A 27,405-nucleotide genomic window follows, 5' to 3' on the forward strand; every position below is an offset into this window, starting at 1 on the left:
ACGCCGAACGAGGCGCCGACGGCTTTGACAACGGCTTCGAGGCCGGGCCCCTAGCGTGTCCTTAGACGGCCTCGGCGCTGATGACTTCCTCGGAGGCGGAGCCTCGAGAGAGTCCCTGGGCGGACATGGCGCCGATGGCGTCACTGCCTTCTTAGAAGGCCTCACAGGCTCCAATGGTCTCGAAGGCGTCGAGGACCAGGACCTGGAGCAGGCACGGCTAGAGCGATCTACCTTGTCCGATCGGGACCTCTACGGCTCCCGATGATCGCGCCGTCCGCCCGAGCCCGAAGGCGTGCAAGCGGTGGCCCTAGCATGTCCCTTGCTGGCTTCTCTCGAAGGCGCGGACGGAACTGAGCCCTCTGATTGGAAAATTGCCATCATCTCCTTACGAAATGTGTCCCATTCCGCCGAAGATGAATGCTTGTTGGGACAAGCTACCCGCCGTCTGGCGGAGACCTCGGACAAGGACGGGGAAGGCGACCAGTGACAGCACTTCCGCGAGTGCCTAGAAGAGGCAGAGGAATGACGGGAACCACTCTGAGACCGAGACCCCCTGGATTCATGCCAATGCGGAGAGTCGCCCCTCGAATCATTGGTCGAAAGCCCAGCGGATTTCGATTTACAGGGTTTGGAAACCCTACATACAGAAAAATTCTTCGTTCACTCCCAAAAGGCCTTCGACGTTAAAGACTGGCATTCGTCGCAGTCATCGGTAGCATGGTCCTCGCCGAGGCACCACAGGCAGACGTTGAGCGGGTCCGTAAGCGACATCTTGGAACCGCAGCCGTGGCACTTCTTGAAGCTTGACCTCGGGGTAGAAGAAGAAGACATAATTCAAACAAGAAACCAAGAACGAAGAACCGATTCAACTGGTAGAAGAACCGAGGTGCGCCGAGATTCCGAAGCGAACACGTTCAGGGAAAAACGGAACTGAGGCTACGGGCGTCGTAAGTCCTACATATAACATCGGGTGACGTCAGCCATCGGAGGTGGTCCTCGAAGGGTCACATCGACGTCATTGACGCAGGACTCAGACGCCGGAAATTTTCCGAAGCAGCACACCTATGGTGATTACAATCATAGATGTGGAATATGTCGGAGGACACAATCCCTTCGAAACGACCCATAATAGATAAGCTGCCACTCTTGTAGTTCCTCCTCCTCCAAAAATACATCTGAGCCTTCAAAGTGTTTATCAGTTTCCATGTTCCAGATATTCCTCTGAAGGAATTGTAATTGTAATTGGTTATTTATAACATGCTTAATACCCAGAGGTTTCCAAGTGTGGACCCGGGGATCAAACCTGTGCTGCCCCACATCGTCTTGCTTCCAAGGCGAGCGCGTTGCCCCTGAGCTATCCTCCCGAGAATATGAGCTATTTCTGAAATAATAGATGAAAAATGTCCACGGAGTAACCACATTCTGCTTTTGACGAGCGATTGGGCTTCAAAGCGCAGTAGCTACTGCCAGAGGCGTAGAAAATCAACGGTTCGTGGGCCTTGTCAATGGAGTATTTGACAGTGTCATCAGCAGATCTGATGTTAAGGGACCCGTTCTGTGGACAAGCTGCTGACGGGCTTGCAGTCGACAAGGTAGTCATGGACAATGTGGTCGTCTTGGTCGAGCAGACTGCTGACTAAATAGTAGATGGTGCAATAGGCGGTTTCGCAGTCAATGGTGCCTTGAATGATTTAGTCTTTGCCAACTTCCAAGGATTCATCGACGGCACCGGAGGTATGTGAGCTGAAGAGTGACTCTTTGGCGGTGCCCTCCCCATCGATGGTCACATGAACAGACCTTTATACATCGCTTGCACAAACTGGTGGCCCGTTAGTCCAGAGAAGGCTTTTCCTGAAAGGGAGAGCTAACGAATATAAGCAAAAGCAGGATCTTCCCGCATCACCAGTTTCTCCGTAGCCGGCTATAAATGCGATCTCACCCTCTTTGACAAAGTGGCTCTTTCCCAAGGTTCTGCTAGGGTGGGCTGAAAACAAGCTTCTAAAAGAGCCAATCCGAGGCAATGGTTCCCTCATCAAGCCAGGCCACCAGTGTCCTGTGACAATCTCTTAGGGTTTCATTAGAAAAAGACTGGCAAATTGACATGATCCCATGTCGTGGTCAGGATACAAACAGCACCATCATTTCTAATGCTTATCTTCCAAATAGATGTTTTTAAAGTTGCAAGTGGGGCAATTTCTGAAAAGGATTTTCTTTACTTTATTTCAGCCATGGTACGTACCCCCCCCCCCTACCCTGACTCATACAGTTGACTGCGGATGACCCCGTCCCCTCCCTCGACTGATTGCTGAGCCCACGGGAGGTTCGCGAGGTCGGCAGAGAACAAAGAGTTTGCCGAGGTGAAGGGTATTATTGCAGAGGAGGGTCAGCCACTGGGTGGACCACTGTGAAAAACCCTGAGATAGCCCACAAACAAATAGGGTGTCCTTGTGGAAGATTGGTGCCTCCACCCCGCAGCTCACAGGCATTGCCGCAGTGCGGATGCAGAGGCGAATGCTGAACGGGCTGAGGTCTTGGGGAGAACACACGGCACACTGGAACAATGTGCAGGCCCAGTCCTTGGGGTAAAGTCACTGAGGCAGAAGGAGCACCCACTGTGCTAATCCCAGAGGAGCACAAGGGGAACATAGCCCACACGGAAGCCCAAGGAAACAGTGGCATAATTAAAGCCAGTACAGAGGACTAGGCCAGGCTTAGCTGGACTGGCAGGAGCCCCCCCGGCAGGGAGGAGTACGGCTGCGAGTGCTCGCTGGGGTGCTGCAGTTGCGGTAGCAAGAAGCTTGGGGTGTCAGGGAGATAGGGAGTGCCTGGAAGATCGTGGTCCCCCACACAAACCCCACATGGGGAAGGGGGCCATTTTGCACGATTTTGAGCAGACCCCAAAAGGAAAGCCCCACCCCGAGCAGCACAGGAGCGGCGGTTGGAGGCGGTGGGTCCCCTGACCAGTGGAGGGTGTCGAGAATTCACGTGAACAACGGTGGGAGGTGAGGGCCCCCTACCCTAGGTCGCGTGCCCACCTCCTAGACGCTAGTCAAAAGTGACATTCATTTCCTGAAAGGAACTCTCCCATGACAGACACAAAGGGCACAGCAATTACAGCCTTCCACTGTGACCCAGCTTGGGCACCCAAGTGGGGGCCCACCCGAAAAGTATCAGGAGGCAGATGGAGGCTAGAGGAAAGTTGGCCACCTTTGAATATACTCCGGGGCGGAGCAGATCAGGAGCTTCCGTGCAGGCCAACATGACTACCGCCACTGAGGAATCTGCAGCGGCCAAAAAAGATGTTGCCGCACTGTTAGAAGAAATCATGAGTATGAGGGCTGACATTGGGAGTAGAGTGGATAAAATCACCCAATAAATTGACAAAATGGAGGAAAGGATGGAGGAAGTCCAGCACAATCCGTCCTCCCTCGACACCCTAAAGACACAAATGGAATGCGGATGTCTGAAAATTGAGAGAAGCGAGGAGGAGGTCAGAATTAAAATGGACGATTTAGAAAACCACGAAAAGTGGAATAACTTCTGTTTGGGATCCTGAATAGAGACGGGGAGACAAAGGCGGATATGAAGAGGACACTACATGAAGTCCCGAAATTGGTTTGAGGATGACACCATCGACAAAGCGAAAATCGAGAAACTCCAAAGGGTAGGTGGGGCAGTGGGAGGCCCGAAATCGGTCCTCACCCGGTACCACAATTACTCAGACAAATTAAAGATCCTCTAGAAAGCTAAACAGAGACGCCCGGTAATGTATGGCACGTCCAGAGTGTCAAGCTTTCATGATCTGTCCTTCTTGACCCGAGCCAAGAAAAGAAAGTGCTCGTCCCTGAGGTACAGGTGTGGGTACCTGTTTTCCATTTCTTTTGAAGTCGAGGGTATAAATAAAAGCAGTTGACCAAGGAGGACATTTGTAGAGTCACAGGGGGGCTGGTGGAGGAAGCCAGTGCCTCACAGAAACAGAGAGAAAAGGGGGATGGAGATAGGCAGTGGCTTATCAAGGGACCCAAAAGAAGACGGATGCCGGGTTCCAGAAAATGTAGGAAATTGAATACATTGCACGCGGCAGACACCTGACCCGCAGCAGGAGTACAGCCTCGGAGAAGATCTGGGGGGTCCTTGTTTATTTTGATGGTGTAATGTGGGCCCATCCGGATCCCTGTGGGTTGTGATGTAGCACTAAGTTGGGGAGGGTCAGTTGCAGAAGTGCAGTGGACTGCCGAAGCTTGGGAAGTTGAAGTTATGTTTTGTTGTGTGGGGACATGGGCGGGGCTTGGGGGCTTGGGGACTCAAGGATAAGGAGATGTTGAAGGAAGGGGACCTGAAGGGATCGGGTTCTACTGGTGGTCTGATCTCAACCTGGTGACGCTAACTTGAGGGAGTCAGGCACCCATTGGTGTTGATGGGTGGGGGTTCAAAGTAGGGGTTATGGTACAGGTCTTCTCATGAGGTTTGTCCTCGGTTGACGGTAGGTGGGATGACAGGTACTGGCTGCCCAGGTTGGGAGTGGGACCCTCACATAGGGATGTAACAGGATGGATGTAGTGACAGACGGGGCAAGGGAAGGTCATCTGAGGGTGGGGAGTTTGAACGTCAAGGCGCTTTACTCACTGACAAAGAGGTCACTGCTGGCTAGAGAGTTCAGTAGAACTGATCTGGATGTCATGTTCCCCAAGGAGACTAAATACGTCAGAGGGGAAGAACAAAGGGTCCTAGTAGATTGCTGGGTCTGGAATACTGGGGATCGGGGCCCTTGAGGAGAGCGGGGTTGTGAATCCTCATAGGGAAAGGGCTGAAAATGGAGGTTTCGAAGGTGTGGACTGACGAAGGAGGCAGGGCTCTTCAGGTGGTGGACACCATAAAGAAAGTAAGCTTCACTTTCGCCAAACCAGGGAGAACTGAGGTTCCATATGAAAACTCTCCCAAAAATAATGCTTGAAGCCTCTGGCCACCTAATATTAGGAGGAGACTTTAATATATGGGCGGATGTCCACCTAGACAGCCAGGTGTTGCCGTTGGGCATAAGGTACTGCTGAGATGGGGATACAGAGAGATCCTAAAAACCCTGGAGGGGTTATTCTAGAAAATAGATTGAGGCCGGAGATCAACCAGCTCAATAAACAGGCTCGGGAGGCTAACAAGAGCCGGGAGGAGAGGAACTCAAGACTCCTAGAGATGGGGCAAATAATTAGAAAGATGCAGTCCCTGAAAATGTTTTATAAGAAGGGGTATAAGGCAGACTTATTTCTGACGGTCGGACTGAGGGGACAGCACGCCGAACCAGGCTCCGTCAGGGGATAATGGCAGTTTACGCAGCCCCTCGGGCGTGCGTGGCAATGAACGGAGGGTACTCCTGCTGTCCTCTTTCCCCCAATCCTATCCGCACTCTCGCTGGAACCTTTATTGCAGAGAATTAGGGAGGACTCCCCCCTCACCCCCCAAGTAGAAGGATTCCAGGTAGGAGGGGTGAACTATAAAGTTGTGTTATACACAAATGATCTACTTCTGCATATCAGTAACCCTCTAAACTCCATACCAAGAGTAGTTCAGTTGATTGAGTACTACTGTACCCTCTCTGGTTTTAAGATAAACAGAGCTTGATCAGTCCTTTTCCCCTTGGATAGGGACAGGAACAGACATTGAGAGGTTCACTGCATTGTGGGTCCAGGTCAATCTGGGCACAATTAGGTACTTGGGGATCAGCCTTACGAGGGACATAGGAGATTTATTTCAGGCTAACTTCCCCACCCTGTTATCCAGCTTTCAGGCAGACCTGGTAAAATGGAACGAGTTAACCATATCTTGGCTAGGTAGCCTCAATGCCCTAAAGATGGTTTGTCTCCAGAGATTCCTCTACGCATTCCAGATGCTCCCCATCTTGGTTCCAGATCCCTTCTTTCGTGAGATAAGGGCCGCTCTGCTGAAATTCTTTTGAGAATATCCGGTGAAGTGTTGACCTTACCTAAAGAGAGGGGGGGGCTCCCAGACATGAAACTTTACTAAAAAGCTCCACAGCTGAGGGTCTTCATACCTCACCTTAGAGCACAGAGAGATCCCCAGTGGGTTGGGCTAGATAATCTCTACCTCTCCCCTGCCACCGTAGAGGAATGGCAGTGTGTGCGAAGAAGTAAGCTTCCCGTAGAATCCGAGATCATCCGATTGTGGGGACCATATGGAGCATTTGGAGACAGGGTGCGGAAATGCAAGGGGTAACAACATGGCCTTCACCCCTGAGCCACCTCTGGGTGCCCGGTGTACAAGAGCAGATGCCAAACCCCGAAGGATTTCAGAAATGGTTCAAGGCACGTTAGGAGAGGATTGGCTAACTCTGGAGGGATGGCATTTTCATTACCATAACCGACCTGGCGGAGGCACTGGGCATAGGGTCTCTATCAGTATTCTCACACCTTCAACTAAAGGGGGTGATGATAAAGGGATCATGGGGGGACAGGATACAGTAGGATTTTACCCCCTTCGAGAAACATTTAGACAGTACTGAAATGAAGGGTCTGATCTCAGCAATGTATGGGGAATAGGTGGTTGCATAGGGGTTACGGGGTAGGTCCACAGATACATTGAGGCTGAGATGGGAAAGGGACATGAAGAGGGAAATAGACCTAGCATTGTGGGGTAGATTATGTAGGGGGGCCTCGCAGTCCTCGATTTCGAACCAATACAAACTGCATGCCATCAAGCTCCTACATAGATGGCAATAAGACCTTGTGAGACTCTCAAAGATGTTCCAGAGTGCAAGCCCATCCTGCTGGCGTTTGTGTGGGGCTAGAGATGATTATTGGCATATGTGTTGGGGTTGCCGGGAAGAAGGATGGGTGTTTCTAGTTCACTGATGGTGGCAAACAGCTCATTACTATTCCAAGTAGAATTGGTGATGCGTAGGTTAAGGGAGCTTGCTTTCTGGGTGTATGCTACCGCTTTATAGGATTTGGATATTAGTTGGGAGTTCTTTTTATGGATTCACTGGTGGGATTTTTCCTAGAGAGGTGTTCTAGTGCACTTTTTTTTTACTTCTAAGTTCAATGAGGTTGTCATTGAACCATATGTTGCTGCGCTTATGCTTGGGAAGAACAAGTTACTTCTTACCTTGTAACGTTCTTTCGATGGGATGTTCCTCCAACGTATTCCTTATCTTTGATAGATCATCTCCGAGCTTGCTGGCCTCGGAAACATTTTTTCAGTAGAGGGCGCTGCGCGTCGACGTCCCTCGAGCCGATGTCCCTCGACGGCCTCTGTATCAGCGCCGACGTCATCACGCGTATAAATAGACTCGCGCAGCGTCCGTTGCTCAGTTCCGTTTTGACGTTAAAAGTTGTTTTACATGAATTGGTTATTGACCTTAAAGGAGCGAAAGCTGCAACCACAAGGGAAGTATTACTGCGGGGATGGATGGGAGGGGCGATAAGGAATACGTCGGAGGAACATCCCATCAAAAGAACGTTACAAGGTAAAAAGTAACTTGTTCTTCGAAGGGATTGTGTCCTCCAACGCATTCCTTATCTTTGATAGACTCCCATAGCAGTGGTGGGTAATTGGAGGTGGGAGTAAAACGCCATGTTTCCTTTTAGGAATGAACCGAATGTAATACGGCTTTGCCAAACCTAGTCTCTTGACTAGAGGAGGAATCCAGGTTGCAAAATCTTGTGAAAGTATGTGTGGACGACCATGTGGCAGCCGCACATATGTCTCTAACCGGAACCCCTCTTTGGAGGGCCGAGGAGGCTGCGATACCCCTGGTTGAATGAGCCCCAAGATTTTGAGGAGGCTCTTTCCCTGCTAGTTTGTAACATTCCAGGGTGACCAAAATAATCCATCTGGAAATGGTTTGTTTTGTTATCGGTAGTCCTAATTTGTGCCCTGAGTAACCTACGAACAGTTGATCTGCTTGCCTAATCCTAGCAAGTCTGCTGATGTAAAAGCTTAAAGCCCGCTTTGGGTCCAGCCTATGTAGCCTTTCTTCCTCTTTCCCCGGATGGGGAGGCGGATAGAAGGAAGGTAAGGTAATTTTCTAAGTGATGTGGAATTCAGAAACCACCTTTGGGAGGAAATTAGGCTTTAACTGTAGGACAACTTTGTCTTTATGAAAAATTGTATGAGGAGGTTTACAAGATAGAGCTTGTAATTCACTCACCCTTCTAGCAGATGTTAAAGCCACTAATAAGACAGTTTTAAGGGTGAGAAATCTTAGCGAAAAAGAATGGAGTGGTTCGAAAGGAGTACCCATCAGGAAATTTAAGACTAAATTTAAGTCCCATAAAGGAACCTGGAAAGGTCTTGGAGGGTAGACATTAGTTAATCCCTTTAGAAATTGTATTACTAAGGGTAATTTGAAATACGAAGGTTCCTCTGCAGTGGCAGTGCGCTTGAAGATCGATAGCGCTGCGAGATAGCCCTTGATAGTGCCAACTTGAAGGCCTGAATTTGCCAAGTAGAGTAGAAAGGATAACACCGTTGGTGTACCACATGAAAAGGGGTCGATATTCTCTTCTCTACACCAGCTGCAAAATTTGTTCCAACAGCAGCGGTATAAAGACTTGGTTGCTGGCCTTCTGGCCGAAAGCAACCCTTCCATGACATCATCAGGGAGGTCCCAATCCTTGTAGCTCAACCTTTCAGAAGCCAGTTGTGAAGGTTGAAGGTTCTGATGTCTGGATGGAGAATCTGACCTCCCTTCTGTGAGAGAAGATTCTTCTTGAGTGGAAGACGAATTGGAGGGCAGATGGACATGTCCAGAAGGTCCGGGTACCACGTTCTCCTGGCCCAGTCTGGGGCGATTAGGATCATGGTTCTCCGGAGTCTTCTCAACCTCCTGATCATTTGAGGAATGACAGGGACTGGTGGAAACGCGTACATGGGTGGAAACTCCCAGTCCACTACGAACGCGTCCCCTAGAGCTCCTCTCGGGGGAAATTCCCTTGAACAAAACAGATCGCACTTTCTGTTGGTACTGGTGGCAAACAGATCCAGTTGAGGGGTTCCCCAAAGGGCGAAGCTCTCCTGAAGGACTTCCTGAGCTAGTTCCCATTCGTGGCAAACTGTGCCCTGCCTGCTCAGAGCGTCAGCCGTCAAGTTCTTCTCTCCTGCTAGGTGAACTGCCGATAGAGAGATTCCTTCTTGAATTGCCCAAAACCAGAGCTGCATTGCCTCTCTGCACAGTGGCAGTGATCCTACGCCTCCTCTTTAGTTGAGGTAGTGCATGGCCACTGTGTTGTCCGTCATTATCAGGACATTTTTCCCCTGTACAGATGGCAGAAAAGCTTTCAGCCATAGTCTGATTGCTCTCAGCTCTAACAGGTTGATATGTAGTCTGGACTCCGATGGAGACCAACGACTGCTGATGGTCAAGTCGTTGGTATGGGCTCCCCACCCAGTGAGTGAGGCATCTGTGACTACGGTTATCTCCGGCCATGGTTGCCAAAACAGTTCCCCCTTCAAGATGTTTTTCTGGCAGGCCCACCACTGAGGGTCTTGAGCCACCTTGTCCGGAATCTGAAGGAGGTCTGTCATTCTCCCTGAGAATTGCGACCACTGAGTTCTCAGTGCCCACTGAAGAGATCTCATTCTCAGGCGAGCCTCTGACACAAGCAAGATGCAGGATGCCATGAGGCCTAGCAACCTCAAAAAGTCGAAGGCTGGGAGATGTTGGGCATTTTGAAACTTGGTGACCATCTGCAGAATATCTTGAGCCCTCACCACTGGTGGCGAGGCTTTTCCCAGGGAAGTGTCCAGGAACGCTCCAATGAACTGGAGTCTCTGTGATGCTATCATCTGTGACTTCTTTAAATTGAGGGAGAAGCCCAGTTTGTGAAGGAAGTGGCAGACATAATCTAGCTGGATCTGAGCTTGTTCCGAATATACAGCTCTGATCAGCCAATCGTCCAAGTAGAGGTAGACGTGGATCCCTTCCCTCCTTAGACTTGCAGCCACTACCGAGATTAGCTTGGTAAAGACCCTCGGGCGGAGGTCAGCCCAAATGGCAGAACTCGAAATTGATAATGAGAGCCACCAATTGCGAACCTCAGTTATTTCCTGTGTTTGAGATGGATTGGCACATGGAAATAAGCATCATGGAGATCCAGAGATACCAGCCAGTCCTGGAGCTGGAGGGCCTGAAAGATCTGTGAGAGAGTTACCATCTTGAACTTGTCCTTCCTGAGGAACTTGTTCAATTCTCGTAAGTCCAAGATAGGTCTCAGTCCTCTGTGTATGAGAAAGTAGGGGGGAGTACCAGCCCTTGTTCCTCTCCGCTACAGGTACCGGTTCGATGGCACCTTTCTCTAGCAGGTCTACAATTTCCTGCAAGAGGAGCGGATCTGGAACTTTCAGAGAGCTGTTCCCCGGTGGATGACTCTGAGGGATACGTAGAAAAGGCAGGCAGTAACCTTGGGCAACTGTCTCCAATGCCCAAGCATCTGACGTAATAGCCTGCCATTCTGTCAGATGTTGAGGTAACCTTCCCCCTACTGGTATTTTGTGAAGCGAGTCCTCAGAGCGGTTTGGAGACGGCTGATGCAGATGCCGAGGGTAAAGAAATACTTGCTGCTGCTGCAGCTTTTGTGCTTTTACCCCGTCCACCTCGGGTGAATTTTTTCTGACCCCTTTGAACCGGCTGTCCTCTGCTCTTTCCGAATGCGGAATAGAAGCGAAAGGACTTACCTCTCCAAGAGGTTCCTGAGGGGCGATATGGTGTCTGACGGATTGCAGCTCCTAGGGATTTTGCTGCTGCCTTTGATGTTTGTAGTTTTTCTAAACTGTCATCCGCCTTCTTACCAAACAAAGAAGAGCCGTCAAAGGGCCTATTCAAGACTCTGCTTTGCACATCTGGAGCAAAACCAGACTTTCGCAACCAAGCAAATCTCTGGGTTGTTGTACTTGCCGCCATGGCCCTGCTGATGCGGTCAGCAGAATCGATGCCTGTTTGAAGGGATTCGCACATAGCGTCTTTACCATCCTTGATGATGTTTAGGAACGCTTCCCTTTCTTCTCCCTCCGGGAGGCAGTCAGCCGCTGATGAAGCACACTCCCAAAGTGTGTGGCTGAACCTTGCAAGCGTACAAGTAGCATTGATGGATTTCAATGCCATGCTACATGTGGATAAGACTTTTTTGGCCATAGAGTCATATCTCTTATCAACCCTATCCTGTGGAACAGTAGGGTAAGCCGATTTACTACCTGCTGAAGTAGCTGCCTGAACAACCAGAGTCTCTGGAGTTGGGTGTTTGGATAAATATTCAGGGTCAGCAGAAGACACCCTATATTTAGCTGATAATTTTTTGTTAACCACCGGGATTACCTCTGGCATTTCCCAGTTTGCCAATATTCTCCTTTGTAATGCCGCATGAAATGGCACCACAGGATCCTCCTGTGGACCTTTGACCAAGATGTCTGTGAGGTCGTCTTGCTGAAAAGCAGGTGAGGGTGTGGACCACCCCATAAACTATTTTATCCTTGCCATCAAGGTTCTATAAGGGGTTTCAGCATGTTCCCCTGGGTCTGGTGTGGCAAATTCCACTTCTGGGGAAGTGTCCAACCCACTTGCTTCTTATGCTCAAGGCTCTGGGTATGGCCACTGCCTGTGAGGTGGCCGTGGGTTTATCCTTTCTCGGCGTCGACTCAACTGAACTGTGCGAAGAACCCTTCGATTACGGCATCGACGACGCCGATCTATGTGTCGAAGGGATCTTCAACGACGGCGTCGAAGACGCAACTTTGCCTTTACTCGAGGGTTTGTGACGCTCTCGAGTGGCTTCTTTCGCCGGGTGCTGCGACTCACGGCTTTTTGATTTTTTGGGTCTTTCACCCAGGGTATCACCCTCAGCAGTCTTCGAGGGGGTCGAGTCCGCTTTCTCGAAGACGCTTAGCATCTTTTTCCTGAATTCCTCCCACTCAGCCCGAGAGCTATGTTTTCTGGGGCAGGAGACCCTTTTTGGGGAAACGGAAGATGAAGACGAGGAAGGGGATCTTCGACGTCTCTTTTTTGAATGCTTAGATCTCGAAGAGTCATGGGAACTGCTTCGAGACCTAGAATGAGAATGTCTTTTGTGATGGCGAGGAGACGAACGCCTCGACTCCGCTGAGGAAACTTTCGAAGAAGTTTTAACTGCCTTACCTCTCTCGAGCTTCCCCTTGCGCTCCTTCAAGGCTTTCGCCGTCATGGACATGCAGTCCTCACACTGCGAACAATGGTGCTCGATTCCCAGGCACCATAAACAGATCCTGTGAGGATCCGTCAATGACATTTTCTTTTCACAGTCTCTGCATTGTTTGAAGCCGGACCGTGGAGTCGTCGGTTCGGGTGAGGAAGCCATCGAGTACGAGTCGGTATTCACGAGGAATAATGATATATTTGACTGAAGAACTGAGCAACAATATTCCGAGGCCCCACGAAGCGCGAAAAAACGAACTGAGCAACGGATGCTGCGCGAGTATTTATACGCGTGATGACGTTGGCGCCGATACAAAGGCCGTCGAGGGACATCAGCTCGAGGGACGTCGACGCGCAGCGCGCTCTACTGAAAAAAAAATTCCAAAGCCAGCAAGCTGGGAGATGATCTATCAAAGATAAGGAATACGTCGGAGGACACAATCCCTTCGAAGTTTAGATCTGAGAGGAGCTATTTCATTGATGGCTGATTTGAAACAGGTATGGTAGTGCAGTGAGATGGTGTCAGGGTTGGAATCAGCTGGTGGTTGTGTATTAATTAGCTTATTCAGCAAAGTTTTCGGGGGTGAGTTTCCTTGAGTTTCTCATAAGGATAGGTATAGAAGGGGTGGCGGTTGGGGAGGCGTCCCCAGTTGTAATAATGTTGAACCTGATGAGGAAGTGATCAGTCCAAGACATTCTAGGCGGACTGTGGTGTTCAATGTTAGGATCCAGTCCAGGATTTGTCCTTTTGAGAGAGTTAGGGGGTTAACCATTTGTTTGAATTGCATTTCTAGGAATGCATTGTGGAAGGTAGTGGCTTTGTGGTCAGATTGGTCATTGAACCCCAGATTGATGTCTCCTAGGAGGATACATATGGTGTTGGGTTTGAGGAGTGGGGAAATGAGCTGGGGTAGTTTAATGTCAGGATTGTTGGTAGAGCTGGGGGATCTGTAGACAATTAGAAAATTGATGGTGGTTTGGGGGTCTATGGCTAGCTTCAGGGCTAGGAGTTCATAGCCTAGTAGGGTTTCTGTTTTACATTCTCTGAACTGGAGACTAGTTATGTAGAGGATAGCAACTCCTCCTCCGGTGGCCTCGTAGCGATCTGCTCTAAGTAATGTATAATCGGATGGTATGGCTAGTGTGAGCAATGGGCCTGATGCTGGGTGGAGCCAGATTTCAGTTATTACAAGAAAGTCAAGTTGGTATTCAAGAATGAGGTTGTGGACGTCAATGGTGTGTACGCCTCAAGATCTTACATTGAGTAGGGCACCATTTAAAGGTTCCGTTGCTGGGGGGAGCAGAGTGTTTGGGTTATGAAAGCTGGTGGGACGGGGGTGAGGTGGTACATTGCTTTTTTTGATGTTTGTTCTTGGGTTTGTGGTGTCATGGTATGCTGAGGTTGGTGGTTTTGTGGGTGTCGGCCACTTGGTATCGGGCTATGTGCCTAATGGAGTGTGGGATATTACAGTTCTTGGCGGTTCGGGAGGAGAGTCTTATTTTTCTTATGGTCCCTAGTATAGGGTCTTGTGAGTGCGAATGAAGTCTATGTTCTAGAGGAGAGTCTGGAGCAGCGAGCTATACCTAGGAGAGGCGTGGTGGGGTGGGCTGTGCCATGGGTGGTGTGGTTGTGAAAGCTGGAATGGTAGGCAGAAATGGGGTGGCACATGGTAAGGGATGGTGTCTGGGGCAGTGCATGTGTGCTAAACCTGAACCTAGCTGATGAATGCACCATTGGAGCATGGTGTGGTGTCTATGCTATTGGTGTTCAGTTTATTGGGCATAGTGAGTTGGTGGTAGTGGCTAAAGTTATGTTGGTGAACTGGGTTTGTTGCTTGACAGGTGAACCTTAGTCATGTGGGGCCGGCTTCCGCCTCCAGTCACACACGATTGGCTAAGTAGCCTCTCTGACAAAGGTTGCTAGGCAACCAGCATAAACAGAAACGGTGATCAGGCAGATGCCATCTTAAGATTCAGGGCCACGGAGTGCGAGCTCCATGTGGGGGAAAGGTGCTGCAAATCTCACAGCATCTGAGTAAAAAAAAGCAGAATGCAGAGTTATCATCTAGATACTGGCATCAAAGGCAGCGGTCGTGTCAGCTTGTCGTCGCTGTAGGAGGAGGGTGTAGGAGATTAGGAGAATGAGCTCAAGAAGATACCGTTACCCAGGGGGCGAGGGGTGGGAAACGAGAGGCGGGGGTAGGAAGGTGAAAGAAAGGGGTACACAAAGTGGTAGCGGGTACTGGAAGAAAAATGTTCAATGTTTATTGCCTTTCCTTCCAACATATTTTAATGTTGTTGTTGTACCAAAACCTGCAATAAAAAGAAATACAAAAAAAAGGAGATGCAACACATTGTTGTAGGTAAATAGATGTTTGAGAAATTGTCGAAAGACGTTGGAACTCTAAAGATCACACCCAACTCGGAACCTACAGTAAAAATTTTGAAGATGGCCCTCAGGTGAGGCTTCAAGGTAAACGCTGCCTCTATTGGCTGCAGGGCAGATGAACCAATAATGACTGATCACTAAAATGTGTTCAATCCATTGTTCTACGAAATACCTACCAAGGATTCCCAGCCTGACTACCAGGAATAATCAACAGAATGTGAATCTATGAAAGATTCAATGCTCAGGAAGTATATAGCCAAAATGAGACTGGATCCTTCACAACACACTTCTCATCCACACGGGTTTGACTGAAACAGCTATAAGGCTAACCAACTGTGATGTGCTGCAGGCTATTGCTCATAAACGATTCATTTGAACCAGCTATAGGCTGCCTCTTGATCAATTGATTTGTGAAAAGCAGGCACTTCTTTATTTCACAGTGACACTTAAAACTGTTCCACTTCTACCAGGAGAATGTTAGGATCCGCTTTTCCAAGAGGTCCACTGCAAAATAAGATGGCAGTCACTGTTGATATATAAAGAGTTGACATGGCAGGCTGCCCCCCTCTACAAACTAGCAAGAAAGTAATATCTGGTTCTTTAACCCATATGCCCATTCTAGATATGGCCTGTAGCTACAAACATATATAGACTTGTAACTGACCTTTCCTTTTAACATCAGGGTCTCCTTGAGGCCTCGCTCTACAAACTTACATGGACTCCCTAAGGCCCACTTCCCCAATGCCAAGAACCTCTGAACACCTCCACTACCAAGTAACAGGAGACATACTTTACAGAATTGAACTTTCTGCCATGTTCACCAAGTAAAGGCTAAACATTGACTCTAAGTGTTAGTGCCCTACCCCGTGAAACGGGATCTTATCCATACCCCTCTATTTCACACTAACAATGACACTCACTGTTGCTTCGTTTCCCCCGGAGGTGGAGTCTTGCCCGGCCCTTCCGCTACAAACTCCTCAAGTCGCACCTGCAAAGGCAAGCGGTGGGAGATCAACTGCTAGCTAATGGAGCAACAATTTGTTCAAAGCCTTCCCCTCCCACAACCACCAAATAAAACATCAACAACACACAACAACAAGTTGTCAAAGACACCTATGCTGCAAGTACAAATGGCAATGAATGGGCACTATCTGACCAGTACAAAAGCAGAGCAACTTTCTAAATAATTTCAGAAGCCAACAGACAGTTCTCACTGTCTCATTGCTTTTAGGAACAATCCAAAAGGAGGTTATGGAAGTAACTAGTTGCAATGGTAGTGAGGCGATTCTAGACCGATATTTCAGAGTACACATAGGAGGAGTAGGGCTACATTGCTCCACGTCTATGAGACACATTGACCATGAGGACTTCATTTGAAAATGACATTATGGAAGAAAGTTGCTTTGGATATTTGTGAACCATAAGAATTCTACTATGCAATATGTGCTTTTACTAGTAGGACACCCTAGAAATGAGGAAAGCAGTCAAATGTCTTCCCTAAACCACTAGCTACAGGGAGATGAAGACTTAATTCTAGATGGTAAGCTGGTGTAATTTTGTAGAGCTCTGAAGCGTGGGGCTGGCCAGAACTCTTCCTAGCCTAATTCCTTATTTCATCTTTGCAAGCATATTATGGCAGACTGCTTATGAAAGTTGTAAAGATCATCATGAATTATATGGCAGTTCACCATCAGTGGATTGAACATCATATCTTGCAGTCAGGTTTCAGTCACAGCCATGCCAACTTTCCTTCTCAGCCTGGATAACGCAACCAATACCCACCCCACCATTGTACTCTGACACCAGGTTGCCCAAGTGGGTCCTCCAACATATTTACCGATCTACTGATAGACCTACAACCACTCTCATCCATGAACCTCTGACTGATGACTAACGGCTTGGAATTTCTCTTGAAGTACGTTCATTGCTTCACTAATTCTCCCAAGATAAAGTATGATTTTTACTTTCAGATTAGATTGGATTTGTTTTGAAAACCTAGATCTATGCAATATTGCAAGGTCGAGTTGGGTACTAAAGGAGTTAATACATCTGCTATGGTTAGCATACCCTTGTGTCTAGAAATGTTATGAACCGTTGTTGGTAGTTACGTTATTCTCAAAGGACAAAATAGGCAGTTAGGTGTGTCTTTTTGATTCGTTTGGGCTGTATTAACTTTTTTAGCCTTTGTTGGAGTCCATCTTTATAAACCAGTGAGCGACTTTGCTCAAATACATTTTGAAGAAATAGTCTGTTTTTTTTTCTATGCCCAGACTCCGGATTTGTGTTACACTGAGGTAACTCCTAGTCCTCTTTCTATCTCCTTCATGTTTGAAGCAGTAGCCGCGCGATTCGTAGACTTAAGTGCAGCTATCCTTTACAGGTAAGCAGGAAGAAAACCTTTTTGATCCGTTTGGGCTGTATTAACATTTTAACTTTTGTTGCATTCCATCTTTATACATCAGAGAGAAACTTTGCTCTAATAAATCCTGAAGAAAGTCAGTTTTTTGTTTCTATGGCCAGATTCTGGACTTGTGTTACACTGAGGTAACGCCTAGTCCTCTTTCTATCTCCTTCATGTTTGAAGGAGCTGCCGCGCAATTGGTAGACTTGAGTGCAGCTATCCTTTATATGTAATCAGGAAGTAAACCTAGTGCTCAGTTTAGGGCAGCTGAACCTCCGTGTTGCTGTTCCTCGTTTTGTTCCGAGCAGGCGAGGCTCTTGACCTTGAAGCAAGCACTAAGGTAAGCTAGTTTAGGACCCTCTCCCAGACACATTTTTATGTAAAGTGAAAAGAAAAGTCCATTGACTATTCTCTTTTTCTTTTCTCCCCCCGACCCCTTCCCCTTTTAGTCAATAACAGTTGGACGAGTTTTGCAGTGGGGAAGCACGTGTGCCTTGGTTTGCTAGATGCTTAGTGAAGGTAAAATGCCTTTTTTTATGTAAAATCTGATACACCTTTACAGCTACTAGCACTTTAAAGAACTAAAGCATAACGACGTAACACCGCTTTTGCAAACAAGAAACATTATGTTTCAGCTAAAATGTACTTATTGTTTTCAATGCCTACAGGAATTGAATTTAGCAGAAAACTTTGTCTCTGAAGTGGAACTAGAAAATGTGTATTTACTCACTGAAGTAGTGAGAAGACAGTGGGAAACCACGAGAATTGGAACTTTTTTGCAAAGCAGCAAAAAGAGTTTTCAAAAAGGACGTTTAAAGGTATAGATAAGATTGCCTTTTTTCACAGAAATGTCTAACCCTTTTTTATGGTGCACTTTTGCGGGTTTATATATATTTGTTTAAACTGATATTTGAGCTTTAGTAGGAATGTATAGTAGGGGTGTTTCCTGGTTTCTATTTGAAGAAAGTTGGGTACTTATTGGCCCATCCCAACAGTGGTAATTTATTTACCGTTTTGTGCACAGGGAGATTAATTAACCCTGAGCATTCTGGGTTTGAGTCTATATAAAAAAAAAAAAATTGAGTTTGCTCCCGATTCATGAAATAACGGTAGCATACTGAGGGAGTTCAGAGATTGTGTTTTTTAACAATGCTGTTTGCTTATGTTTTTAAGCATTACTTAATGTTTTTTTTTAAATATTTTTATTGATTTTATGAACACACTGTATAGCATGTGGCATATACGTTAAGAGTGCTGCAAGCAGCGTAACAGTACTTATAAGTGCATGTAATAAACAGAAAGAACATGAACAACAACAGGTCAGAGAAATGTTCGTGGGGAAAGCCAGGAGGGGAGGGGTGCAAAGATAGTAGCTCTTAGTTGGGTGAAGGTGGTCAATGGGATTGTTCATGCTTCGGGAACAGGGTGAGGGACGGAGGAAGGGATCCACAGCGTCCTGGGCTCTCACTGTTTCATCTCTGGACTTGCAGGCAGGGGAGCAGCTCCCCCAGTCAGTACATCTGCTGTGCCCTGCCACCCTAATTTTTCAGTCAACTTTATCCATCCATCGTAGAGAGGGTGGTTGTCGGGCCAGGCCTGGGCATCTCTGAGAATAGTCCAGGAAAGGGTCCCACATCTGGAAGAATTTATCTCTATTCCCAAACCGGAGGGTGGTTATTTTGTACGCTGGAATTATGTCCCAGCATTTCGTCCACCACATTTGCACTGCCGGGCCCTCTGGGTTCTTCCAAAGCCTAGCCACAGAGATTTTTGCGGCCGTCAGCAGGTGGGAGCATGTGCCCTGACAGAGGGAATTGGCCCTCGCGCTTGCTCTTAGTAGGACAATGCCCGGGTCCCATGGGATTGCCAGGCATGTGATCATGTTGATTTGATCCAGCACGGATTTCCAGAATTGGATGGCTTTGGGACATGTCCAGAACAGATGGTAGAGTGTGCCTTTGTCTGGGCATCCTCTCCAGCACAACGATGGGATTGTCGGATTGAATTTATTGAGCTTTTCTGGGGTCCGATACCACCTGAAGCATACCTTGAATGCCCCCTCCTTGTTGGATACACATTTTGAGATGTGTGCCCTCGTCCAGATGTGGTCCCACTCCTCCAGTTCAATGGGTCTCCCAATGTCTTTCTCCCATTTGAGCATGTACGGCTCTTTGCGGGTCGGGTCTGTTCTATGAAGGATCCTGTAAAGGGTTGATATTCTGCCCTTTGGGGGGGGGGGGGGTGCTGTCAGGGTGTGTTCCAGGGCTGTAAGGTCTCTGCTTCCGAGTTGCTTCATGTCCCTGTTCGAGAGCCAATGACGAAGCTAGGAATATCTGAATCTCTCGCTCTCCGGAACGTTGAATTTCGCCTTGCAGGCCTCGAAATCCAGGAGGTTTCCCTCCTCATAAAAGTCTTGCACCCTCTCCAGCCCTCCTTTTTTCCACCTCATGAAATTCTTGGGGTTGTAGCCCGGAGTGAATTCCGGATTCCTCCAGACCGGGGTGAGTGGACCCATGGGGTGCTACAGAGTTTCCTTCCTCCAGCTCGCAACCGTGTTTTCGGTTGCCGACAGGGGCCCCATGCGCTGGGGTGTTTCAAGTGTGGTAGAAAGTTTATTGGTACTGGGCTCCAGGCCTCTTCCAACTCCTGCCAGCGGGGTTTTGGGGTGGATGGTAGCCAAGCATACACGTACGACAGCTGATCAGCCATGATATATCTGGCAACATCGGGCACTCACAGTCCTCCCATCGCCCGTCCTCGTAGCATGAGTTTCCTTGGGATTTGCGGCTGTTTTCCTCCCCAAATGTACCTCAATGTTATTTTGCAAGTTCTGGAGCGCCTGCTTCGGGATGGTGGTTGGTAAGGCTGAGCACTGGTAAAGTAGTCTAGGAATAAGGTTCATCTTCAAGGCTGCGATTCTCCCGAACCAGGAGATCTCCTGTTTCTGCCAGCGTTATCAAGTCACTCGTGAATTCTTTAAGAAGCGCCGGAAAGTTGGCTATGTAGAGTCTGCTGGGTGCGAATGGCAGCTGGACCCCTAAGTATGGGAGCTGCTTTTTCGCCCAGGGTATGAGGTATTCTTTTTCCAAATCTGAAATTAGAGATAGAGGCAGGTTAATGCTCAGCGCTGTTGATTTGGATAGATTGACCTTAAATCCCGATGCTTCCCCAAATTCGAACAGTTCTCTCCATAGGGCCTTCATGGATTCCCTTGGTTTGGTCAGCGTAAGGAGGACGTTGTCGGAATACAGGGCGGCTTTATATGTTTGGGCCTTGATTGTCAGGCCTTGGACATCTGCATTTTGACGTACCCTGTTCGCGAATGGCTCCATGGAGAGGGCGAAGACCAGGGAGGACAGGGGACATCCTTGTCTGGTGCCTCTTGAGATTTTGATTGTTTCGGACCTGGCCCCATTGATCCGTAGTCAGGTAGAGGGATACTGATAGTTCGCTAATGTCCATTTTATGAAATTCGGACCAAAGCCGAAATGCCGTAGTGTTTTTTGGATGTAACCCCAATCGAGCATATCAAACGCTTTATGAGCGTCGAGGGATAGTACCATCAGTTCCCGCCCCTTCCTGCTGGCTGATTCGATGACATTTATGGTTCTCCTTATGTTATTAGGGTGCTGTGGCCGGGGATGAATCCGGTCTGGTCCGGATGGATAATGGCTGGAAGCAAGGGAGCCAGCCTGTTCACTAGGGTTTTGGTGAAGATGTTCGCGTCATAGTTCAGGAGGGTGATAGGTCTGTAGGAGGCACAGTGACTCCGGCCCCTTCCAGGTTTCAATAGCAGCACAGTTAGTGACTCTTCCATCGAGGGGGTGGTCGTTCCTGATGATAGGAACGAGTTGAAGAGGGCTGCCAGATGGGGCGCGAGTTTGTATGAAAACTTCTTATAGAATTGAGCTGTAAGCCCATCCGGACCTGGGGTTGAGTTTTTCAATTTTGCTATGACCTCGCTCACTTCTTCTGCCGAGATAGGGACTTCTAGGGCCATGAGTTGAGGATGTGGGTCGTCCGGCTGTCCTCCTGCTAGATATTTGACTTGTGCTGATGCGGCCATGGGGGCACCCGACATGATACCCCTGTGGTGTGTTGTCATGATTTCTATCTTCTCCGTGATGGAGTAGCGAGGAGTCCCCTGTGCGTCCCGGAGACATTGGATGGTATTTCTCGACTGCAGCTTTTTCAGTTTGTGGACCAGGAGCCGATTTGCTTTGTTGCTGTGCACATAGTAGAACTGTTTGGTATATGTTCGTGCTCTGGCCGCCTTGTTTGCTAGGTTCATTCCTAGGGATCTGTTTACCTTTTGGAGCACTCGACTCGATTTCCTATTTTGGCCTCGTTTGAGGATGCGTTCCGCTTCTGTCACTTCCGCCTCAAGTGCGTCTTGTTGCAGCTTGCGCCGTCGTCTGAGCCGGGCTGTAACAGTCGTTTGCCGTGCCCCTAATGATGGGCTTCATGGCGTCCCAGATCGTGGCAATTGATGTGTCTTTGGTAGTGTTCTCCCTGAAGTAGTTCTTGAGGGCTTCTGCCATTTCCGTTCTGATCGCAATGTCTGTTAGGATCTGGTCTTGTAGCTTCCATTGCCGCTGAGGCGGCTCGGGGAAGCTCTCTACCCTCAGCTTCATTATGACTGGTGCATGAGCCGAGAGGGCTCTGTGCCCAATTTGGATGGCTTCGACGCAGGGGATGAGAGCGCTGGAGAGTAGCAGAAGATCGATTCTTGAGTGCCCCAGATGAGCGTGAGAGAAGAAAGTGTAATCCCTTGCGCCCATGTTGGCCCATCTGCATGTATCTATAGTGTTGGTTTCCCTCAGGAATTCTGCCATGGCGAGAGCCTTGCTGAAGTCCTCCTTAGATGGAGGGAGCGTTTTATCCAGGTGTGGGTCTGGAGTCAAGTTGAAATCACCCCCTATGATTAAACAACCTTCAGTGAAGGTGACGAGTATGGGAAGGAGGTTGCGGAGAAATGGGCTCTGCGCTGTATTTGGGCAGGATATGGCTGCTATGGTGATGGGAAGCTCTAATAGGCCTTTCAGCAGGAGATACCGTCCCTCGGGTCCCTCTTGATGGTGATGTTTGTTAAGGGTAGGTCTCGGCTTAGCAGAATGGCGACCCCTCTTTTCTTGAGTACCTTTTTGTGTAGCGTTGAAAGGCTATGCGGCGCTCGTCAATCCTGACGAGATGTGGCTCCTGCAAGCATATAATGTCGGGTGCCAGTTGGGCGAGCCTGTGCTCCACGGACTTCCTTTTCCAAGGGGCGTTTAGACCCTGGACGTTCCAGGTCAAGATCGAGAGCTCCATATTCGGCAGAGACATTTGTGGGTAGGTTGGATGGCTGATTTACCCTGCATATTTCTGATTGCAAAGCTTGAGAATCCCCCCCCCCACTCCGGTGGGCCAACTCGCTATTGTCGTGGCGGTTCCGTAAAGAGAGATGAGCCCCCTGTCCATCTTTTATCTTGACACCCGGTTCCCCCCGCTTCCAGCCCACTCCTCAGCTCCAGCTCCTCCTCTCCCTCTGACCAGGATAAACCAACAAAAGGAACTAGAACAGAACCTAAAACAAGAAACAAATGTCGGTACCCAGACCAGCCTTCTACCAATGGGGCTGTCGGCTGGGCCATGGCCACCAGCTGTGTCGGAGACCAAGGGGTCTCATGCTGTAATGGTGAAAATATAGCAATTCGAGAGCAAGCACAGCAGGATACCCCGGCCAACGAGATTGTTGAATTGGGATCCTTTCAGCAGAGGCCTGAGAGGCCCGCTCATTTGTGAAGTACTGGAGTCAAGGCCCCCAGGGGGGGGGTGGCCAACCGACCGGAGGCTGTCACCCAAGAAGGCCCGGGCCACTGAGTTCGGTGAGAGCAATTCTCCGAGGAGGAGATACCAGGATCTGGGCAGATAGGGCTCTCAACGGTTATTGGTGTTCATCCCCCTGGTGGGAGGGCCGCGAATCCTACGTCGACCCGATACCCGGGACCAGGAGCGGAGAGACTCCCCACTGGCCCCCTCGGGGGAGCGGTCCGAGCACCCCGGGACCACCTCCTCCGTAACCGGGTTCATAAACAGTTCCGCTTCTCGCGGGGAAGGGATTTGCTGCGTTTTTCCCTCCAAGGTGAAGGCGAGGCCCGAGGGAAAGCTCCAGTGGTAGGGTATCTTGCGTTCGCGCAGCCAGTCTGCCATGGGTTTGAGAGCTCTTCGTTAGGCCAGCGTTGATGCTGCTAAGTCTTGAAAGAGGGCTATCTCCGAATCCCGGAAGTGGATGTGTCCCATGGCCCTGGCCTCTTGCATTATCTCCTCCTTGAGCTTGTAGAAATGGACCCTGACCAGAACGTCAGCTGCACCATTGGGCCTCTGCCTGGGTCTTGCCCTGTGCACTCTATCCAGCTCCAGGGGAGAATTATCTGGAAGGGTGATGATGTGGCAGGGGAGTTCGGAAACGTATGATGGGAGCTCTTTCTCCGGGATTGCAGATGGAATTCCCCGGATTCTGATATTGTTCTGCCTCGAGCGGTTTTCAGCATCTTCTTGTTTGGCTTCGAGTGCCTCACACCTGCACTCCAGGGCCCTAATCCTGTCAGCTCCCTCTCCGATCTCAAAATGCTGTTCACATAGCGTGGTTTCGATTTCCTCGGTTCTTGATTCAATCTCCCCTACTCTCTTGTCCAGACGAGCAAGTTGACTCTTTACTTCTTCCGTGCCCTTCTGCAATTCCCTGGTGAGGGCTGATGGGAGGTCATGCAAGTCAGCTTTTGTAACGCCTGAGATGCCCTGGCTGCCTGGTCATCAAGGGGGCCATCCTCCGTCCCACCTTTGTTGCGCTCACCCTTCTCGTCCCCCCCCCTCCCCCCAAGCAGGCATGCTTAGTGGAGTTGAGATGTCCGTTTGCTTGGTGGTTTTATTGGATTTGGACATGGCTTTCAGTGCAGCCCGTGCAAGTAGGGTAGGGGGGGGGATACAACCAGTGCCAGTCAGATACTTGCAGGTTCTAGCGCTTCCTCCTAAGGCGCTTATTCTTCGGTTGTGCTCCTCGCAAAAAGGGAGGGGGGCTCAATAGCTCAGGTGATGTGAGGTGAGCGCTAAACCTCTGCTGTCAGGAGATTACTCGGAGTCTACTTCAGGCACCCGGTCCCAAGCCAGTCCCAGGAGTCCGCAGAGCGTTCAGGAGGGGTCGGGGCCCAGGCAAGATGATCAGCAGCAAGAAACTTGGCTTCGGGAGGGTGAGACCAGCAGGCGACCTTGCAACTCCTGGGCCCCTAGGGTATTGTCCCGTTGACCGTGATGCAGCAGGTGCTGCCTTACCTTGTGTTAGAAACGTGAAGTGGGCGGCCCGCCTCGGAGGAGGGTACTGTAAACTGGCGCAATTTCAGGTAGCTGTTGAACCCCGAGGGGGTGCCCCGGGGCCGACCCCCCCACCCCCCGGCAAAGAACCATATCTGTGTAGCTGGTGACAGTCCAGGAGCTGTGAGGCACGGGGCAACCGCTGCTGGGAGCACGAGTGCGGGACCGTTTGAAAAGTTGGAGGCGTCCAGAGGCCCTCAGTGGCCCCGGAACAGGCAGAAATCAGGAAGACACTCCACGTCTCCCACTGATGGCGGATCTGATGCAGTGGGCTTGCGTATCAGTTCAGGATGGCAGGAGAGGCGTGGAGGCTATTGAATGGCCCCGGGGCATGAGCTTAGGAAGAGGCAAGCTGTCCGGAAGGAAGTGTCCTTGGTGCACAGCCATTAGGAGCAACGTGAGAGGGGGCAGCACCCCAAGGGGACCACTTTGCTGTGGGAGCGGTGCCTACCTCCATTGGGCCCTCGGTCGGCCCACCACGGAAGATGGACGCCCCCCTGGATGTCAAGCTCGTTGGGGAGAGCACCGGGGTACGTACAGCAGTCAGGCCCAGTCCGCTCCGACGCGGGCGACTCCAGCCACTGAGCACCCGACGGCAGCTGTGACTCAGGGGGAGGGGGAGGATGATGGAATAGGCCGGGCTCCGGCCAGACTCCCCTCCGTCAGGAGATTTGTGAGGCTGCAGTGTCCGGGTGCAGCTGGCGGGGGTCAGATCCTCCCCGGGCGGCCGCCCCTGTCCGCCGATACGTCCACTGCTCTGCGCAGACTTCCTTTGCTGTGCAGGGGGCCGGGGGAAGAGAATCGGTCCTGGATTTATACTTCGGGGGCAGAGATGCGCTTGTGTTGCAGCACAGCCCAGTGCTGGGTGGCTGTGAAGATGGTGTCGGCATGCCGCGTCAGGGGGAAACTTGGTCCGGCACCGCGGGTGGGGGCATCCCAGTTTGCTAGGTGTGGTTTCTGGCACGAATCATGGGTGGTGGGTGCCGCGGGGAGTCACGGCCAGCGGGTCAGCCCTGGATCCCCCAGCCCCGCTGGATGCCGAGTGGGTCTTTTTGTGCGGGGTGAAGAGCAGGCAATGCAGTTGTGTGGGCGGCCGGGCTCTCCCCCCCCCCACCACCTTGCAGCACAGCCCACCAGCTCCCGCAGCAAGCCGGGCCTCCAGGAATCGTGTGCATCAGGTTGGTGCCCCGGTCGGCCAAGCTGGGTCGGCTCGCAGGCAGCAGTAGACCCTCAGCGGGAGCTGCCGCCGCAGAGGTCAGGAAGCGGAGAGGAGACAAGTATCCGCAGGTGCCGATGGCCAGCCCGGAGTCCCCAGGTCATCCCCCAGGTAGGGGCACCAGGGATTAGGTTCACTCCGGGGTAAGGGGGGAAACGAGGGAGACCACAGCCACCACACACCGGGCACTCGTGTCAGGGCTGCTTGGTTGGAGCGTAGCGCTCCGTGCGGGCCGGGGGTGGGGGGAGACTCCCGAGTTTCGCTGGATCTGCCATTGACGCTGAAGATTCAAGGGCAGGAGAGGCGGCGGAGGGACTCCGGAAGCCAAGCCCTGTGTTGGACGTAGAGAATAGCTTTATCCCGCTGGTTAGAAGGGATGCCGGCGAGCCGCAGAGAGGGATTAAGTAGTGGAGGTCTGTAGCTGCATCTCTCCAACGGGTGGCTTAGTTTCCGACCCTCCGCCCCGAGATCAGTACCAGGCTGTGGGGGAGTCCGCCATTTTGTCCCCTGCACTCGCTCCGTCCTCCCCGGCCACCTTGCAACCGCCAGATCTACGATTTTAGTTCCCGTGGAGAGTTGATATTTGGCCAAAGCATGCCGCTGCGCTTCAGCTCTCGTCAGCGCTAACTTTAGCTAAAGGAGCTAAGCTTTCACCGGAGCATAATCGATGGTAGCGTGACGCCAGCCGGGAGCTCTCACAGAGCTGATCCAACCGCCATGGCTCCAAGCCACTCCCCCTCATTACTTAATGTTTTAAATCATGGTGGTTGTGTTGTTTTTATATGTTCTAGCATTGATAAAGCCTTTGAATAAGTCTACTAATCCTGAAGAAGACGTTGACCAATGGTTATGAAAAATCTGGCCAATTGATGTCAAGTCAAAACTATACAAAAGGAAATCCAATGATGAGAGGAATACTACTAGAATAATCTTGGATACTTGTAGTTGATGTATAGTGGTGGACTGTCAACGTAGGAATATTACTACTGCAGAAGTTATTTAGAATGTCTTTATACAAACCAGATTTTGTTGTGAAAATGAATGGTTGAATTGTATATTAGCGATATATGTATAGGAGTAATGTTTACACAAAAATGCGTTATTTGCACACAAAAAAACTTTTGTTTACTAAAAAGATATGTTTGTTGGAAATGAATTGTCATCTTATAACTGTTTAGAAATTATGCATTTTATGAAATTGTAACAGAATAAAATGATATATTTTTAATAAGAAAACACTCTCTGGCCCCCAGCATGCGTTTTCTGAAACATATTTATTGAGTTTTTCAGCACATAGGGCATCCTACTTGTTTAGTGGGTACTAAAGGACAGACACCGAGTTTCAAACTCTCAAAAAGCAGTTGATTTGCAGCTTTAAAAACACAAGACTTCTAAAACTCTCCCCTCCTAGGGTCTGCAGTAAGGCAGTCCTAACTAGTTGTGCGCTTTCTTGGAATCCACACCACAAGGTCTGTCTAGCAACACAAATGTCCAAGAGGACCCTCTTGACCCAGCAGCCAGGTGCTCTAGCCAGCCTCTGGGACTTCACAAAATGAATCAAAAATCCCAACTTCTCTTTTCGGAGGCCAACGTCTCCAAGAAGTAACAGTGTTTTGGGGGCCCTTAACTTGATAACCATGCCACTCAATGGCTCTTGATCACCAATCCTTCACCACCCTCATTACTCCGCGATACATTTCCTCCTCGTCACAACATCACTTTCTTATAGCTCCTTCCACATCTAGACTCCTTCCAAATTTAGTCCGTGACCAGGACCGACATGGACCATGGGAACCTTTCTGCTGTTTAAAGACTCGCTGGCGTATTCCACGGTTTCCCATCTGATCGTAGCAGGACACCTTCCAATCTACAAT

At 49.8% G+C, this 27,405-nt stretch overlaps 1 protein-coding gene across 8 annotated transcripts in view; it reads right to left on the minus strand.

Moving 5' to 3' along the window:
- The window catches only part of TNRC6B (trinucleotide repeat containing adaptor 6B), a 2,246,995-nt gene that overhangs the window by 1,716,628 nt on the left and 502,962 nt on the right, over positions 1–27,405 (minus strand). For 6 of the 8 annotated variants that reach the window (XM_069652930.1, XM_069652926.1, XM_069652923.1 and 3 more), the window contains exon 4: positions 15,485–15,552. The exons of the other annotated variants lie outside the window; for them this stretch is intronic. In XM_069652930.1, coding sequence (XP_069509031.1) covers positions 15,485–15,552 — 68 coding nt within the window. The remainder of the gene's footprint in view (positions 1–15,484; positions 15,553–27,405) is intronic. 8 annotated transcript variants of the gene reach the window in all.

The sequence above is a fragment of the Ambystoma mexicanum genome, chromosome 3q, assembly GCF_040938575.1.
Source record: "Ambystoma mexicanum isolate Mex_15411 chromosome 3q, UKY_AmexF1_1, whole genome shotgun sequence".
In the NCBI taxonomy this organism is placed as follows: Eukaryota; Metazoa; Chordata; class Amphibia; order Caudata; family Ambystomatidae; genus Ambystoma; species Ambystoma mexicanum.